Here is a 19,595-nt window from a genome sequence, read left to right as displayed (position 1 = left end):
CAGACCACACAGACTTTGGAAGAGTACAGACAGTCAAGAAGTTCAAGACCACTGAAGCAGTTGAGGAGCAAAGGAATTTGGGAGATTGAGCATTCAGTGGCAGGGACAAAATACAATGTCAAACATGTACAGATTAACACTGTGCTAATACTGAAACCTTTAGTTCAACCATCTATGACCGGCAGCTCAGGAGTGGTCTTGCGACGTCACCAAAGCCAGTTTGTTTGTCATTTGCTTTAGTGATGGAAGCTTCAAGAGAATGTTCCACAGCTACCATATTTAATGCATGTCAAACAGCTGAAACATTAATCACTTGTGTATATCACAACATACCTTTTCATTTGCATGTGTAATTGGTTCACCACACCTTTTGGTGCAGGAGAAAGAGATGCAAAGCCAAGGAGAAAAAACAGCAGCACGCAAACTGTTAGCCAAATGCCAGAAACAACCCTGACGGCAGCCTCACGTTCTGTGTGTTTCACATGAAGAAACAGTTAGGCAGTGTCACACCTTCTCATGAAGAAACAAAAGGCCATACAAGGCCTTCTCCACTTTCATGAAAAAAAAAAAACTTGAAGTCAACAAGTCTTGACCCGAATTTTTTTCGGGTGATAACATTCAGAGATTTAAATATGCTAATATACAAAGGGCGAAATGTGTCCTGCAGCATTAATAAGGAAAGAAATGCCTTTTGAGGCACTCTGCTGAGTAACATCACCCTTTCCAAATACTTACAAAGCGCCAACTCGTTAAGACTCTAAATCATTCAAAGTGCCATTGTGTGAAGGCCCTTCCACATGTACCCAATTCTGGTGCATGAAACAAGACTTGCAAAAAGCAATGCACACCCTCACAAAGATTCTCCAGATTTGAAACAATACAGACAGAACACACCATTTAGGTAACTGCACACAACGCGGTCAGATAAACACCAAAGGAAATGTCTCAACATTGATGCAGCGTTCAACCGCCAGCCATTATCAGCATCAAAAAAATAATACAATTGTTGTGCCTCAATATGACACAGTTGATTCTTTTTTTGGCATTATTTCAGCAGCTTTGAAATAGTTAAAATACTTATTAATCATGGCTCTATGTGTGTATGTGTGATTGTATGTGTGTGTGATTGTGTGTGTGTTGTTGTTGTTGTTTTTGTTTGGCTTAGTTATGCATTTTGCAAAATTCTACCCAAAAAGGCAGTAATGTAAGGAAAACTGTTGAGAAAAATATATTTCTAAATACCGCTCAACACTTTAAAAAAAATCAAACGAGACCTCCTCAACAACATTAAAACTGGAAAAGAACTGTGGTCAAGATTACCACAGAGAGGTCATTTAAATATAAGGCCATAAAAGTTGAAATTCCATGCACTGAGGTATGCACTCCTCCAGATTCCCCTCTGATTGACTCCTAAATCAACAAAGTGTCAGTCACAAAATATTTACAGCATTGTTCCTGTGAATACAAATATATACACAGTATTGTCTACTCTGTGCATTACAATTTTTTTCTAAAACAGTGGTTCCTGTCCATCGAATATATAATATTATACTGATTTTTGCCTTCAAAATGAAACACTTAGCGGCAAGACCTCAGCTTGGTGACGATAACAGCAGCGAGTTGTTGCGGGTCCGTCATGTGCGGGTTCTTCTCCATGACGGAGTGGACAATGTAGGCGGGGAAGATGTTGCAGAGGTTGCGGTAGGTCTGGTACTGGTGCTCCGGGATGACATGGCGCTCCTGGTGCTCGGTGGGCAGGGCCTCCCACGGGGACCTCCAGATCTGCTCCATCTTCTCCGGCATGCTGCGCACCATCACCCGCTCGCAGCACGGCTGCATCAGGCTGTTGCTCAGAGGGTACGAATGGTATCCATAGGATTCAGTCCCGCAGGGCAGGGGGTCCCAGCTGGCGTGCTGCTCCCGGCACAGGGGTGGCCTCCGCTGCCTCATGGGGTTGCTCTCGTACAGCCGAGAGTCCGATATGCTGTCCATGCGGGTCATGCCCAGGGAGCGGCCGGGCTGAGAGGCGGACGTCGGGTGGACGGTCTGAGGTAGGGGATAGTCCCCTGGGCAGCTGGACCTGGCTCCGACCACCTGGTGCTGGATGTGCGGGGCCAGGTGGGACACAGACTGCTTGCGGGGGGCCTGCTTAGGCTCCTCTGGGCCGTAGCTCTGGACCCTGGTCAAGGCCTCATGGTGGAACCCGTGTGTGAAAGCCTGCAGTCTGTTCTGGGAGGAGGACGGGTGTCCCTTCACGTTCTCCTCCAGGCTGCTGTCCACAGAGCTCAGGTACAGGTCCCCATAGGAGGAAAAGGAGTCGCTGTTGGAGTGGCTGAGGCAGGGCTCCGGGCAGGGGCTGGGGTTCCTCTGGTACATGCTGTGCTCGTGCTCCATGCTGTAGAAGCTGTCCGTGTTGTGCATGCTGCTCAGGCTCATGTTAGAGAAGTCGCTCAGCATGGAGTAGTAGCCGTGGTCGCCAACGGAGTCGTACTTGGGGAACTGCTCGCTGTAGCTGACGGAGGTGCCGTGGCTGTTGGTGACCAGGATGGGGGGGTACTGCACGCTGGACATGCTCTCCAGGGAGCTGCGGGCGAACTGCGAGGAGCCGGGCACGGGGCTGCTGGCCGACCGGGTGTTCAAGGCACCTGCCGCATGGCTTTTGGCGGGCTGCATGGTCGGCACGCTGAGGGCAGACACAAGGGAAGGCACGGAGTTGGCCTCGGGCTTTCGGGCGACTGACAGTCTCTCCTCGGGTTCACATGCCACCGAGCGGATGCTTGGGTCCGACTGGCGTTTGGGAGCGACGCGCTTGGCTTCCGAGCTGCTCTCCCCTTTTGCAGCTGCGGACCCCACGCCGCATTTAGCTAGGGCCCCCTCGCTCATAGTCTTCACTGCTGAGAGCTTGGCGAAAGCCCGCAGCTCGTCCGCCACGGATCTCTGTGGCTGGTTTGCACGTTCAGGATGGTAGTACTTGCATTTGTGTCCATAAGTGCATTTCTTCCCTGTATAAATCATTCAAACAGGTATAAGGTATAATATTAGCGGAAGACTGTGAAAAAGGAAACAGCTGGTTAACGGTTTTAATTTTAACTTGCACTTACCATAAGGACATGGTTGCTTTTTGTGCTCGGGAACAACGGGACGCTTTCTAAGAAAATTCTCCAAACTTGGGCCATGTCTTCCCAAAGGATCATCTGGAGGCATGAACCTAAAACCAAAATACATATTCTGACTTTATTAAAGGTACTGATGCAGGAAAAAAAGAAATATTACACACTAGATAAAAAACAGCTAAATAAAACTTGTTCTTAATATAAAAGATCATGTGATCTGCATCTTCAACACATTCTTTTTTTGTTCATCTATACCAGCTGATGCAGAACTCCTGTTACGCACTTGTCGTTCACGAAGGAGTACATCAGAAGTCGCTCCTCAATAAATCTCTTCCACTCTGGCTTCTCATTCTGGAGGTCCCTGTAGTTGTCGTTGGACACGATGATGCCATCCGAGTCGCACGCCAGCTTGACGATGAAGCGATCATCATAGCACACCACCCTCCTTCCTTGGACCCTCCGAGATGGAGTGAAGACCAGTATCTTCTCCTTCTCCAGCTTTCTCAAGATTTCCTGGTCTGAGAATAAGAATGGCATTGGATGCGAATTGGACTACATAATAGCTATATAGATATAAAAATGCAGTGCAGTGCTTCAAGCCTTTTCAACTCCTCCCCGCATTTTCTGTTCTAAGGAAAATTAATCACCGTTCTGAGTCTGCACTCAAGCATACCAAATGATTGTGTGAGTGAGTTTTGCTACGTGAACTGCGTACACAAAAGAAGCAGATGTCTTGCCTTTCGAGCCGTACAGAGACAGGAAAAAAAACGTCCTATGTCGACTTTCAGACAGAATGAATGACTGAGCACAGTTACTTTGGTTAGGATACTAACCAAAGGCGAGCAGCCATTTTGAAACGGAATGGTGTGAAAAATAAGGATATTCCATACAAGAAAACTGTAATTAAACCAGGCTCTTAATTCAACAGAATCTTAATTCAAAACAACACAGGAAGAATACACAGTTAGTACAGTTATCATGATGGGACAGAAGATTTAACAGTGTTGTACTTGCCTGATGTAATGCCTATTTCACTACTACAATTATGTCATGTCAGAACTTCACAGAAGTAAGCAATACATTTTTTAATGCATTCCTGGACTTCCCTGAGGCTTGACAGTAATTAAAGGAGATCATGTGTACCATTATATTAATTGTGTTTTATCCATATTCTTCATTTTTTGGTGGCATTCAAAACACAGGTCACTTGTTTCAATCAAAAGATGTATGCCACAGCTGTCATTTTAGAGTTTATCTGTCTGATTAAGTAAATAATTAATAAAAAGTGACATAACATTTTGCCACAATTTAGGATGACCCACCTATTCTAGCTGGTTGCAAGGTAGATACAGATGAATGCGAATTAATGTCACCTTAATTCATGCCACAAATATAACTAAAATAACTAAAGTAAGTTATGTACTAAAATCAATACATTAATACCTTCCTTTTTTTCAAAAAACCACTTGCCATGCACGAATGGTGACAATATTAAATGGACTATTTAAATAACCCGGGGAAACCCATTTACTGTCACCTTTGGAGTAACCAATTATAGGTTTCTTCCACCTCAGGTGTATAGTCTTAAAATAATGTATTTAAACAATAATATCACACGAACTTTAGAAACATTGTGAGCCACAAATCACAGTCAAAGTGAAATGTTGATATCATCTGCTAAACACTGTTCAGTGAACTTGTCTTGAATGCAAAGAAAATGTCGACTCGTCTGTTAACTCAAAGCAGTCAATAATGAACACCTTTTCAGAATATAGTTAAACTTAAGTTAACGTTCACTTTTTATTTTTAAGCTAATCAAGATAACCTAGTCAGAATCAGCTATCTAAAATACCACAAGCTAGTGACATAATATTGTTAATATTCAACCTTGTTTAGGCTACTGGAGATGGGAAGTCTAACCCTCTTTACTGAACTGAATCATATGGTTGAGTAAGAATCAGTTCTGTTGGCTACATAACTGGCTGTGTTTCAGTGGTGCTACAGTCGAGTCTGAAAAGAAAGACAATATGTCAGGCTAAACAGAAAGAAGTCCTGCAGTCTGGATTTAACTATGGCAGCTTCAACTTCCTAAATTTTACTTCCTATGAGAAGATCAGTGTTGAACTTCACATAGTTATCTATTTGTTTATCATCTTTGCCTTTCAATGCATTGTTCTTGGTGACTGTAGTTTTCAAATTTCAATTTGTAATTTTTAAAATACAGCCAGAACAGTTAAAATGAGGCTATAAGTTTTTCAAGTGTGGTGACCTTTTCTTGATTAGCTAGCTAGCCACATTTATAGAGAATAAACAGCTGAGTTGTATTTGCTACTCGATTATTTGATCCTCTAACTTTCTAGGTTATGATAATTTGAGAACTGTAAAAGAGATGACATGCTCAAGACGTAGGCTACTATGTTATTAATCAGCGATGACACCATGGCAAGTACACTGTGTTCATAATGAAAAAAGGGATTTTTAAGAGTAGTACAGCGTGACAATAAAATAGATACAAAATGCAATTCATTTAGTTTTCCTTATTTCACTGTAAAACCCTTGAATAAGCATGGTTAAAATACTACTACTGTACCCCTGTGTGTTGGAGTCACTGAATAATATCGGAACCCAGGTAAATCACAATCCACTTAAAATCACATGGCAGAGAAGATTACCTATTATCTATTGCTCATTTTTATCAAAGTAAATAACAGCACATACATAAGATACCAATTGCGCAAGAGTTAAAGGCCAAATCATGATATAAGGAAAGTACGTATTTAGCAAACCAACTAGCTAACAAACAAAACCCTAGTTTCATCAAACATAGTGGGTCTCATAAAAATGGCCATTATAATCCACAGAAAATCCAAAAACCTGACAACATACAGTAAGGCTAAAAACTGAACCCCTCTCTGGTCCTTGACTGTCATATATACTGTAAAACTTCCAATAATAGCCGAATCTCCAATAAATGCAGGCCTCTTATAATCGCCAGTATGCACGACCCTTTCAGCGAAATAACCGCCTGCCTCAAATAAACGCCGGGGAAAATTATATTTATTTTTCATGACTATAAAACGAAAGAGCAGTGGGTTAAAATGCTTAGTCCTATTTATTTTCTGTGGCTAAAAAATGAAATAACACAAACAAATAATTTTTTACATTAGGCTAAAGGAGGTTTTAGTGAATTCAAATTGCCCTATGTGTGTTCATCTGTTCACGAATTAGATTAAACATAAACGAACAAAACAAGCTGTCTTTCGGTTCATGGTAGCCTAAATTCACAGTGATATTGCTATTCCTACAGACTGTGCTCTCCCATCATAGGCTGCTTTATTAGTGATTCCTGTTTGAGTTGCTACCAAAGAGTAAGAGTATGATGTTTGTTAAGTAGGCTATTTGGGAAAAATAAAACATAGTGAATTTTCCTGGTCAGTTCAGCTACCAATAGCTTGCAGATTCAGAAGCCTGAGGGCTTTAGGTGAAATAAACGCAGGTCTCTTATTATCACCGAGTCTCCAATAAACGCCGGTAAAGTTAAGTAATTAAAACAAATAAACGCCTTGGCGTTAAGTTTTACGGTATATATATACACACACACACACACACACACAGGCATTGTATATGTATATACATACACATACATACATACATACACACACACACACACACACACACACACACACACACACACAAATGTAAGCAATACCTGTAATGGGGGCATCAGGCCTGGACTGCTCTTTTCTCCATGCTGGAACAAACACGGTGATGTCTTTGTGTCCTTTCTCCAGGAACCAGTCCACTGCCAACTGGATACCACGGCAAGAAAATACCTCTTTGTTTCCATGGCTACAAGACAAAGAAGACAAAATAACACTCAAGCACTTCTTGTGAAAAGTTTGCCTACATAGAGATCACTGAAATTATGTCATCTAGGCCCTGATGGTAAAGAAGACTGCTGTTTCAGTGCTAAGAGTTTTTTAATGCGCCTGTTAAAGACCTACCTCATTGCCACATTCGACCCATCTATAACTATTGGTCTCAGGTTATCAAAATTGTCCACAGCTTCATCCTCCAGTGACACCTCGGGACTGGCCATTTCCTTGGGGCAGGGGCCCCGTGGTACAAGCGTGGCGGTGCTGGTGCAGCCACTGGCCTGAGCCTCCACCTCGCCTTTGTTGCCCAGTCTAACCAGCTCAGCCAAGATGTCGTTGATGAGGGAGCTGGCTCCCAGTTTGTTCAGCACTGTCTCGATCTGCTCTCCGGAGTAGCCCAGCTTCAAGGCGAAATCCATCTTGGCCTGGTACTCCCTGTCGCCGCCGGGCTTGCAGGCAGCGGCGGCGGCGGCCTTGACGTCGTCGGCACGCAGCTCCTGCAGGGTGCTGCTCTGGGAGAAGCTGGGCCGGTCCAGGCAGGGCGAGCGGCACAGCTGCCGGTGGGGCTTGGTGGAAATGAGCGGCTCTCTCCTCCTGCCGCCGCTGCCGCTCGCCTGCTCTGCCTCGCTCTCCGAGCTGCTGCCCTCCTCTGACTCCCCGCTGAGGTCCAAGGCCTCCTTCAGAGCACTGACTTCTTCTCTGGAGGAGCGTTTCTCCATTTTCAGCTTCTCCAGCATGGACCAAGCTGTCATTACGTTGCGCTCACCTCCAGAGATCTCCACCGTGCGCTCCCTCACCTCCACCACGGCCTGCGAGTCATATTCAATGGCTGACTTCAGCGCCAGCAGCCGTTTGTGAAGGGCCAATGTTAGACGCTCCTTTCTTCTGTGTGCTGGTGAAATCAGAGATGCTATATAGTCCTGAAAGAGAACAAAAAAAATGAGGATAAATTTGTCAGACTGTATTAGGTGACTATCAGTATCACTGAATATGGGCAGCATGCAAGTACATTTCTACACGATGACACAGGTAAAATAACTTGAAAACCCCAAGACCTTCAACAGCATGACCAAATATTTGTTACATAAAACAAAATCTAAACTTTGACAGACATACACAGACCAATCTAGCAATTAGGTCCTGAACAGACAAGAAACATTGAAAGAAATACAGCATTCCTACACTGTTTTGCCTCTCAAATGCTTTCTTGGTGACATTTGATCCATGTAGATTAAAACATTTCTTTGTGATAATAAAGATCACGCTCTTTTTAAGAATATCTGAAGTTAGCATTCTGATTATTATTCAAAACCTAAAAACAGGGGAACACGCACTAATAAAAGGAAATGCATTCCTGGAGCAAGATAAAACCAGTATAACATTTCCTAAGAAAAAAATTACTTTGTGTCGGTGTCATTTATACAGCATACAAGTCGGTGTGCTTCCATGATATAAGCAGAACAACAGGATAAATTTTCCACAGTAATAAATCCTTAGCACATGTAAAATAAAGAATGTAGCCTACAATAAAGTGCATTGAGCACATAATTAAGATCTTAGCATCCCCGCAAAGCTACACTTAATAATTCAAACGCCTTTTTCTCGGTGTCACTCACAATGCGATTTACTGAGAATTATCTTTGATTTGATGAATTCCTGTGACAGGTGCTGTGACTATCAATAATTTAACACCAATAATTCAAGTAAGCTGAGAGGTATTTATTAAGACCAGTGTTCAATCACTATGGGCAAAGCCAATTTTGGAACAACACAATAAAATCTCTAACAAAAATGTCCATTATGCAGAATATATTTAAAAAGTAAACTTGTAAATTATGTACTGCAGTTACAAAACTTTATCAAAAATCATTGTGCTAAACATGTCCCCACCTGGTAAAACTGTACTTGATTCGCATGAAATTAATCTCCTTTACTGTGTTATAGCATGGGTCGGACATTCGATAACTGTTGATGATGAATGAATAAATCAAAGCTTACCCAGCTTACTGGTACGTTCATGATTTCGTTTCGATTAACCGAACTGAAAATGGAGTCTAACATCAATGTACAGACACGAGTATTCCCTCATCGAAACGAACTCAGGATAACAATGTAAGACTGCAGTAGAGAAGAAAAGTTATTTTGTAGCCATCTGTTTACGTAAAACAGATTCGATTATCAAAACCAGACTTCTACGGTCATCGTCTTTCTGTTGCTGCCGAACAGGAGTACTCTTTCGAAAATCAATATCAGTGAATAACAGATTTAAGCAGCTACTAACTGCATCAATATTTTCAAACAATACTTTTCCCGAAGCACCACGTACAACATGCGGCAGACAGATAGCGTTAAGCTTACTGACCTAAAAGAGAATAGGCAAGCTACAGGCCTATCTTTGCGTTATGTTTCAAAGTTAGTATTCAACACAACAGATGAAAATAATTCATATTTGATTCACCTTAACTTTCCTATGTTCAATGCAAAAAATCCATGTGTTTTCACGACACCGGCGTGTGATGAATCTTTCCGCATAGTTTCTGTCCTCATACTGTCGTATGTGTACAGCTGCCTTTCATTCTGTCCCGCCCTCGCCGAGGATAATGACGGCGTTGGGGCTGGACTGCATGTCCCCGTAACGCCTCCTCGACTCTCAAATTCAGTCACATTCTTATTGCTTGTAACTCGCCGGTTTCAACATCACAATAGTGAGCGGGAGTACACCATTATTTGGTTTCAACATCACACAATACGAGACATCCAGAATTCTTTTATCCTCATCTTATTTACTCAGCCTTTGGCACTCTAGGTTGTCTGTGACGAATACGTTTAGAAAATTATACTTCATATTGTCGCATATATGCAAGCGAGAACAGGGTTAAAGTCAGGATGGTAACTAGCAAACATTTCAAACTCTCGTGTATCAATACTAATGTCAACTGAAAAATGGGCAGAAATGATTAATCATTTACATAAGGAATGTGTGGTACAGTATACAACTAGTTCGCCCAATCACGTGTCTCTTCACACTACTGCAAATACTGTCACATGTAAACGTTTTTATCTGTAGTATAGAGGCCTAGAGAAGTTAAATTCAAGGCAACCCAAACTAACGAAAATGACATCAAACAGCTATTCCAAGAGGGGAAAAAAAAACTCTTGTTCACTATTCTTTAGCTGTTAATTACTTGTCAATTCATCATTATGAATTCACAAACAGCTTTACTAAATGCAAGTCTTTCTATTCAAAAAACAGCACAATGTAAAAAAAAAAAATACTCCCCTTTTCACAAACTACCAATCCAAATAAGTACAGGGATAGTCAAACAATTGTTCCAACAAGCTGTTAGTGGTAGAATGGCATCAGATCCTGTTTCTACCTCATTTGATCTTAATGAACTGTATAGAGCTATCCAATATCCACTATGAAATACTTTCAGAGCTATGTGAATGGATCACTTTGAGTTAATCTGCCAAGAGCACACAAAATGCAGTGAATACACCCTATGCCTGACTAGGCCATGTGCGAATCCATGGTTGTGAAGCCAGAGACGTAGCTCTGCCCTCATAAATAAACCATGATCAAGACTCTTTCTTGTTAGTTTGGTAACAAATTCTACCTTATAATTGAATCTAATTTAATCTAAGACTGATTCTGTGATTCGAGTGGGAGACACAGGTAACTGAACAATCTTGTAATGACCTGTAAACCACGAGCATCAAAAACCCAGGTCTCAGACTGATCATATTATTAAAAAGAACATTATCTCTCCACTCTCCAGATACTGGTATAACTAATAGTAATAATAGATTTTACTAACCTTATTTCCACAAAGAAAAGATGGTTGAGACACAAACACAATCAAGCATTACACTACATTGCACTACTGCTGAACCGCTGGTTTAAATAATGTTCATCTCTCCATTCAATGAAGGTTGAAAACCAGTAATACTTCAGTGTGACTACAGGTCTAGTTTCCAAGAGAGACAGGTTAAGGAATATAAAGAGGATTATTCATGCCTTTACAGAATCTTCTAACTTTGATTTGATATATACACTACATGGACAAAAGTATTTGGATGCCTGACCATTACATTGTAATGACATTGTATTCAAATACATATACTTTAATATGGAGTTGGTCCCCCTTTTGCAGCTATAACAGCATCCACTCTTCTTGGAAGGCTTTCCACAAGATTTTGGAGTGTTTCTGTGGGAATTTGTGCCCATTCATTCTTTAGAGCATTTATGAGGTCAGGCATTGATGTTGGACGAGAAGGCCTGGCTCACAATCTCCGTTCCAGTTCATCCCAAAGGTGCTCGATGGGGTTGAGGTCAGGGCTCTGTGCGGGCCAGTCAAATTCTTCCACACCGAACTCATCAAACCATGTCTTTATAGTCCTTGCTTTGTGCACTGGGGCACAGTCATGTTGGAATAGAAAAGGGCCTTCCCCAAACTGTTGCCACAAAGTTGGAAGCATAGCATTGTCCAAAATGTCTTGGTATGCTGAAGCATTAAGATTGCCCTTCACTGGAGATAAGGGGCCTAGCCCAAACCCTGAAAAACAGGTGTGGCCAAATACTTTTGTCCATATATATATATGGTGCCCAAAATTATTGGGACACTCACTTTTTTTCTGAAAACCCACAATATTTTTGCTGCATATTCCATGAGACATTGGGAAAGTCATATTTATGTCAATGTCAATTTCAGCTTCATCTTCTGTGACCATGTTCCAACCTTGTTAGGTTTAGTATGAGTGTTCAATTAGGGGGCAGGGCAACGTTCAATCAGGCCTAATTGAAGTGATGGTCATTTTTGTTCACTTGTCTGCACTCAATAAGTATGTAGGTACCTTTTAAAATTAAGTTAATGTCATGGAATTGTCAGTTTGTTTGGCAGAATTAATGTCATACATATTATTAAAATGTTGGAAATAAGGGTAGTCATCAGGCAATCGTGTGCCAACCACATAAAGAGATGTTTTGAAAATGTTAATAGTTGCCAAAACATGTAACTGTTTTTGCTACACCATAAATTAGGTTTGAGTGATAAAACTAATAGCTACATGGACACATCCACACTTAACCACAAAACGCCCAGGTGTCCCAATAATTTTGGACCCTAGTGTGTGAGTGTGTGTGTATTATATATTAGCACAATACATTTTAGGTGCTTCATATCATTAAAAATACACTCAAAATGGGCAAAACAATATTACTTCATGTGAAAACAGCTCATTGATAAAGAGACGAACTCTCCTCTGAATTGTGTCATCAAAAACAAATATTTACCTCACCACACTAGAGTACTTCCTCTTCACTACAACTATTCCCCCCTCTATCTAAACAGGCAGGACACCGTGCGTAATATATTGCTCTACGATCTCACTGTGGTGACTGGTGACAGGAAATTACACATGAATGCTTGTATGCTGATGCCTGGTGGAATTCATGATGTATCCCTCCACACATATCTAAGCATTAAGTTACAAAATTAAAACTATTTAGAATTCAGTTTGCTTATTGAATTGGACTGCCACCATATGAAATATTCCACAGACTCCTCCTCACATCTGTAAGAATCTGTGCATGTGTCATTTACTGCAATCGTTTTCAGTATGACTCTGAGATTAAGATTAATTAATTCATCAAAGGTCTGACAAGAGGGAATGACCACTTCCATTCACCTACCTACTGGGAGTCATTTCTTATTGAAAATACCATTTGGTAAAGTTGATAAAACATGTTTGGCCATGTTTGCAGCATTTAATATTTGTCCTTTGCTACTTCATATAAATACTTGGTCCTGAGGCCTACATATTTACACAAGAGCCCAGAAATAAGGGGTACAGTTCATTAGTATTTGTTTTCACATATAATTTTGGATGGGAACGTGAAAAGAGTGTTGACAGACTACAAATTACATGAACATGACACATTATGGACTATATTTCTAAAATTCTTAGAGATAGCACTATATTGCCCAAACAGCAACTTAAATGTCACAGAACATTTGGGGGGACAAAATTGCCTATAATATGGCACCAATATTATGTTTGTATGATATCTATCTATTGTTCTGAGCTGTTTCCTTGACAGGAAAGAACTATCTACATAGTTTATTGCTTATGTTTGCAACTTCATGTTAGCCTGTTGCCATGTTACCTAAAAAACAAAAAAAAACAAAGCCCAGTGATAAAATTCATTCCAGAAAATTAGGGCTGTTTAAATCAGATTCACTCTGACGTAAAGTGAGAAACCATGTACATTTTGTCCCGACATCTCAATGTATGAACTGAATATTACACTTATGTTGCAATAAACGATTGCGACACTGCTTTCTTCTGCAAGCACTGCTCGACCTCCTGGAGCCCAAACTGTGGGAGGCAACAATTAAGTTAAGCACCCTCTGTGTCACAGTCAAAGGAAACATCTCAGTTGAGCAAGCTAAGTGTCAGTCGGCACATCATCAGAAGAATACCATATCTTGTGTCGCTTGTGCCATCAGTAGTATTATGTGATATGTGACTGAAAACAAGATAATTAAAAGTCTGCCATCTTTGCGCTCTTCAAGTCAGTTAAAAAATTTATGATTTAAACAACATAGGGCTTGATCCTCTCTAACATTCAGTTAATAGTACCAAATTACTGTAAGCATGATGAACCAGCATGATTTCTAGGCCTAACTGATGTCTGTCATTTTTAAAATAATATGGTAGCCCAGACAGAGCTGAAGGTGTTTTTGTCCTCATGCTGGTGTAAAATAGTTTTAAAATAGTTGGGGGGGGGGCTTTCCAACATTTCCTGCAAACTGAGAGACCTTTGGCTAATTTCTCATGTGGGAGTGCACAACTAGAAAGCTCAGGGGATAACACTCAGTACTCTACTTGCTCAGTTTTAATGATGTACACAATGTTTGTTCTGAAATATTCTACACTGGAAGAGCTCTACATTCACAGATGAATTTTGAAATATATACAGTAACAACAACAGTGAAATAAAGAAGCCAAAAGGGGAACATGTACCCCAGTTAAATGATTGGACACTATACGTGCTTATGACACCACTGCTTCCCCTTGTCTTGCAGAGAGAAGGATACTACCATCTAGCTTCAAGAGGCTCAGCCCATGACATACGTTGCCTAGCAACACAGCCTTGTCATCAGCAAACTGCTTTTTAGCAGTCACGACTAACTGGGAAAACACAGCCTATCTTTCTCTGGCCAGCCCTGACAAACACTATCAAGACAGGAGGATGGATAAATCTGAGCTTTTCACAGCATGTAGTATTACAACGATGATGCAGAACAAGTGATACCAAAACTACATAAAAGAAAAAATGACATGAGAAGTAGATGCTTTTACTCATGATCGAATTTTTCACGTTATAAGATAGATGTAAAAGGCTGTATATTTGTGTACAGGTAACATATGTAGTACCACAGATCACGAAAAGAGACATAGTGCATTGCATGAAGACTGGAAGCTGGGGGGTGTAAAAACAGGTTTTCTACCACAGGTGATACTGCATAAAGAATAGGTCTTGGACCTCTGTCACATGTGACCACTCCAGTCTTCTCCAGAATCCTTTTTGATACAAATAAAACCATTCCTGGGGACTGCTGCTGAAAAACTAGCACATCTGATTATGAGCATGTGAAAATGACGGCAACATGGGTTACTGCTGCACATAAAAAAAAAAAACATCAACTGTGTGTTGCAGTCTGTAATTGTTGTAAAAATACTGCTCCGAATTTTTAAAAAGCTGAGATTGATTTGATGAAACCTGATATACAGTTGAATGATTAAAAAACGCACTGGAGTGTGTAAGAGCTTTAAATCACACCTCTGAGAAACATAATCGTTGCTAGGTTACGCTTCCTATTGGCATGTAGACAAGGAAAGTGTAGACACATTCAAATTTTCATTTTGAAAACAGAATACAAAAAAGTGTGAAAAACAGGTTCTTACAGCAATTGCTGTGTGGGCCCCAGCCCATAGTTTTGTAACCCCTGAGATCTATGAACTCAATATGCAACCGAAATAAAACACCTACTCTCCTCTACCCTTATGTGGTATAAAGTGTCTTGATAAAGTAAGAGTATATTTTGGAATAGCAGATGTGTGGTCATTGATCATTATTAGGTAGTACATATCCAAGTGTTTGGGAAAGGGCAGGCTATGCATTTGTCAAAGGATCTTGAACAAGTGCTTCTTCTTAAATGGTCAGAAGTACCTCTTACACAAACATAAGCTTACCATTTATCTCACTGGTGTAACTGAATTAAAATTAATACATGCTTAAAGCATGTATAATGAAAGATAATGGAAATTACTCCATGCAGGCTCCTTGAAAAAGCATAATCCACAATTTTGCTTTAAAAACATGTAAAGGACATCATGAGACAGAGTTGTCTCTCAGAACAGCCCCTCAAGAATCAAACCCATCATTTCCTCAGATAGCAAGTGCTGGTGATCCACCAGCTGATGTCATATCCATTTTGGTGTAAGGGAGACAAAATGCTACTGCTAAGAATTTAATAGTTGTAATAGTGTGTAACAGTGTAGAGCAGTTTATGACAACTCAGATTTCCAAAATTCAAAATGTTCATCTGCTTCTGGGTTCACTTAATCCTGGAGGCTGAGTTTAAATGTCAAACTGGGGGTGTGACTGGGGTAGAAGGTAAAAGGTCACTAGCGATGTCTCCCTCATAAATTAAGAAGGTTTACACCCCCACAAAAAGGTGGTTCCGAGTAAACAGCAGGATTGAACCATTCCTGACACCTCCTTCCATTACAAAGGGAGGCTGTGAGAATACAAGATCTTTACCCAGGAACCTTGCAAAGTAGTTGATGTCAGAACAATTGTCAGATGATTACAGATCAGGGCCACATTAAATGAAAGACAAACATACTGCCATCATGTCTCTTATCTATAATTCAAACTATGTTTTAAACTTAAGATGCCCCTAAAATAACACTTGACAGGTCAATTATGGGATATGCAGTTGTAAAACATGACATTTTTGTAAGAAGGAAATCAAAGTGAGTTATGATTTAATCAGACTGCATTGTTTTCTCAACAATATCAAAGGGCTGGTGGCACCACTGGGCTTAAAAAATGACGACCAACCCTGAAAATGGATAAAAAAAAATTCATAGCTTCAGATAAATTATATGAAGCAGTACAGGTGATATTACTGCTTATCGATTAAGTAACGGCAATGTTTTAGTAAGGCACCTGAACTATAATTGTTTGTTATCTCATACATATAGTTGTATTTGATTTATGTGTTACCTGGTATGTTTAGAGGTGATAATGTACTGGATAAAGTCTATCCAACCTTGTTCTCAAAGTGGAACACAACTTGTTGCAAAAATGGAGATTAATAGCAACAACACAGAGACAAAGGAAACTGGCTTTGGTGAGCATTTTTATCCTTTTAGTTAATGTGGCTAAAGATGTGATACATAATTACCTAGCTGAGAAATATATGTACTGTAAAATATCACTAGAGCAATTGCTTTAGTGATTGTATAAAGGACATCTGGTTTACACAAGTTGACACTGAATTTATAGATTACTGTATCTAGTTCGCTACCTAACTGACAGAATTAATCTAGCTAGTCCAACTGTTGGCTGTAATGTCTGTCAACCCATACTTAGGACTGTAGTGTATTTTCAGTTAAAGAAATTCTAAATTCTAAAGAATGTTAATGTTGACGTACAATACGCAAGTGTACACCGAATAGTCAATCATCTGTCACAGGAAATGACATTGGGTCTGTGACTTCTCACATTATAATCATCACCAGTTCAAGTATTATTCAGTCTTATACTGAAACCATAAAGCAGTTTGACTACACTTTAGTTCCTCTGTTGTGGTTTTCATAAGGTTTTATATTTTCTAAATTACTACTACACGCATTTCACTTAAAATATTCTGAACAAAAAGAAAACAAAAAAACAAAAACAAAACAGGTAAGGCTTCGGCAAGAGTGCAGTGTCATGTGTGCCATTTATAGCCGGCTTGAAGCGTCTCACGTGTGGCCGCAGCACAGACATATAAAAAAAGGAAAAAAAGTGAAAGCGTGCAGGTTTCTGCAGGAAGCCTGGTGCTTCACTTGAAACTGCAGGCTGGAATTTCCTGGCGCGATGAAAGCGCAGAGGAGCGAGGCGGAAGGCCCCCTCCTCTCCTCCTCCACTATGCAGGCTGGAGCCCAACAAGGCCGCTGCGCTCTCGAGCACATGCATGGGCTTGTGCAGCCTGTCTCATAGCAACAAGTAGAGTGCGCTCCTCAGCCGTGCCGCTCCCTAGCTCAGGAACAGACTCCCAGCTTCTGTTCCTTCCAAGGCCCTCTGTGTGGATCAGAGGATCAGACCTTGCAAAACAAATATGCCGCACACGTTGCAATAACGCTAGAAAACCTACATTGCCTGTGCTACTGCTCCTGGTAATAAATTGCCCTTGCAGGTAATGCTGTGCTGTCAAAAAAAAAAAAACATTGAACAGCCTGAGAACACATTCATTTGAGATCATTTGTGATTTGTGATTGTCAAAAAACAAAAAAATTAAAGTATTGAACCTGCATGATTGAATGGGTTTATTGGTAACCTAGCTACGCTGCTGTAGTATGACACGTGGCCAGGGAGGGACTGAATTATGGGGTGATGTAGGCTACTCCTGGACAGCACTGAGAAATGCTTCAATAGCCTAATTTCAACTGTCAAGCATGCAATTACATCAGTTAGGGAAGGCAACTTATTTGAAAAGCTTTTTTTTTCAATCTGGAGTATTTGGGGAGTCATCCTTGGTGGTTTCTGTCAATATCTGTTCATATTTGGACAGACTTTATTTTATTTTCAACTGCTAGACCAGCTTCCAGTGTACTGTACATTGCAGCTAAGGTGGGGACATGTAAACTCAGAGGATAATGTCTAGATATCTCTCCACTGCCTAAGTTTCTACTAGGTGAAGTTGCATCACAAGGGACCAACATTTTTGAACTCTCAAAACCAAGAATGCCATTTTAAACATTAATGAAAGCGTGCACATGTCATCATGAATAATTTAGTACCTTATACCTTAATTCTGAAAAAGAAAGCACACGTATACACTCTCAGAGTACTATATCACTCAATGCTGGATTCTATTGTGCGTGCTCAATATCATACCTGAAAATTCATCAAAACTCAGAGAGAGGATTTTAGAGGGATAGTTAATATACATTGTCAATAATTTGTAGAAATTTGGTGTGTGTATATGTATATATGAAGTAACTTCAAAATATATTCCCTGTGTGTTTGTGAGGCTAGGAATACGATGGATTTCATGTTCTTTAAAGGAATTAACTTGACTTGCTTCAAAAACTATAACACGTAAGAGGTTGTGCGATTTAGACGTCTGACGAACAACCCACCAATACATTGACTATTTATGAAAGAACAATACTTTTGTCTGTTGTGGCCAATTAAAACAATTTTTATCATAAAATCAAAGGACACTTAGATAATGTCCCGGCTGCTGTGCATTTCAACAATGATCTGTTATTTAACAAATTGTTAAATATTCGTTTGCAATCGTCAGAAATGTTATCAAACATTACACACATGGAGCCAGAAAGAAAAATCATAATTACGACCGGGTAGCAACACAAGCAGCTAGTATGGAAGGTAGATGGCTAGTTTGCTGATGTGATGATGATGATTCCATACTGAAACACGAATCCGTAATATTCGCATGGCCACTCATGAAAATGTAAGCAACCTGATTAGTTAGCTAGCTAACAATTTTCACCTAGCTAACTAAACTCTTCTCTCCACAACAGGGAAAACGCTAATAAACATTCAAACGTTCTTACTTTTGCCTTTGTGCAGTCACCTTCCTCGCCCTCTTCGATATTCACTGTGATGCTGCAGCTGCTGTCACTGGCATTGGCGCTGCCGCAGTTTGACTCAGCGGAGCCGTGGCTGACCCTTACCCGGAAAACACGCTCGATATACGGAATGGAGCGCTGCAGCAAGGGGCCTGCACTCGCGGGCGCTACCAGCTCCAAAACCATTTATTATAATAAATTAGCGTCAGACGCACACAACTGCGAGTCCAATATTTTAATGATTGATGGCTATTCTTGTTGAAAGGGTCATATACATATAAAGATAATTTCCCCGGGCACTACGGCAAAAACAATCCTCCTGCATCCCTTTCCTCCATCATCCTGGCTGCCTCCCACAGACTGTTTCTTAGCAACAGGTCTGCCGCCCCCTGTCGCCAGTTCCGAATACAAACCATTAGAACAAGAACTACGTGTCCCTTATAGTGTACTTACTATATAGCTACCTATCAGGCAAGCTACCGAGATGCTCCTGATCATACCGACCAGTGTCACTAGGATTTTAATTTCCTGACATTTGTTAGTGCAGCAATTGCATGGTAGATAGCCTGCCTGCTCAACTACAGCTATCCTTGCTAGCTAGCATATGTGCTGCACTATCTGAACACTCCCGTGCACTGCGTGCAGCATATCATTAACGAGTTAGAAGAGGCGACAGTAAGTACATCATGGTTACGAAAGTATCTTAAATTTATTCTATATCTAGCATACA

At 40.6% G+C, this 19,595-nt stretch overlaps 1 protein-coding gene across 3 annotated transcripts; it reads right to left on the bottom strand.

Annotated features, from left to right (window-relative positions):
- Positions 1-1,534: 1,534 nt before the first annotated feature.
- On the bottom strand, positions 1,535-19,493 carry zc3h12b (zinc finger CCCH-type containing 12B). Of its 3 annotated transcripts, none has more exons than XM_036524614.1 (6): positions 18,851-19,493; positions 7,118-7,908; positions 6,823-6,962; positions 3,397-3,631; positions 3,102-3,208; positions 1,535-3,002 (listed from the first exon to the last, which is right to left on the bottom strand). In XM_036524614.1, the coding sequence occupies exons 1-6, from the start codon at positions 19,049-19,051 to the stop codon at positions 1,579-1,581; spliced, it is 2,898 nt and encodes a 965-aa protein (XP_036380507.1). In that variant the 5' UTR covers positions 19,052-19,493; the 3' UTR covers positions 1,535-1,578. The 3 variants fall into 3 exon arrangements, with proteins under 3 accessions (XP_036380507.1, XP_036380509.1, XP_036380508.1); XM_036524616.1 differs by lacking the exon at positions 18,851-19,493 and adding an exon at positions 9,447-9,514; XM_036524615.1 differs by lacking the exon at positions 18,851-19,493 and adding an exon at positions 8,987-9,045.
- Positions 19,494-19,595: the final 102 nt, after the last annotated feature.

This window comes from Megalops cyprinoides, chromosome 3 (genome assembly GCF_013368585.1).
Source record: "Megalops cyprinoides isolate fMegCyp1 chromosome 3, fMegCyp1.pri, whole genome shotgun sequence".
In the NCBI taxonomy this organism is placed as follows: Eukaryota; Metazoa; Chordata; class Actinopteri; order Elopiformes; family Megalopidae; genus Megalops; species Megalops cyprinoides.
The sequence above is the reverse complement of the archived record's forward strand: the minus strand, read 5'-3'. Positions and strand labels throughout refer to the sequence as shown.

Bases quoted from the DNA above. Each gene is read 5' to 3' on its own strand.
- zc3h12b (XM_036524614.1), bottom strand. From the start codon at position 19,051: ATGGTTTTGGAGCTGGTAGCGCCCGCGAGTGCAGGCCCCTTGCTGCAG. The intron at 7,909-18,850 runs GTAAGAACGTTT...GTTCTCTTTCAG, and splicing joins GTGACTGCACAAAGGCAAAA to GACTATATAGCATCTCTGAT. The intron at 3,632-6,822 runs GTATTGCTTACA...TCTTATTCTCAG, and splicing joins GCCTGATGCCCCCATTACAG to ACCAGGAAATCTTGAGAAAG.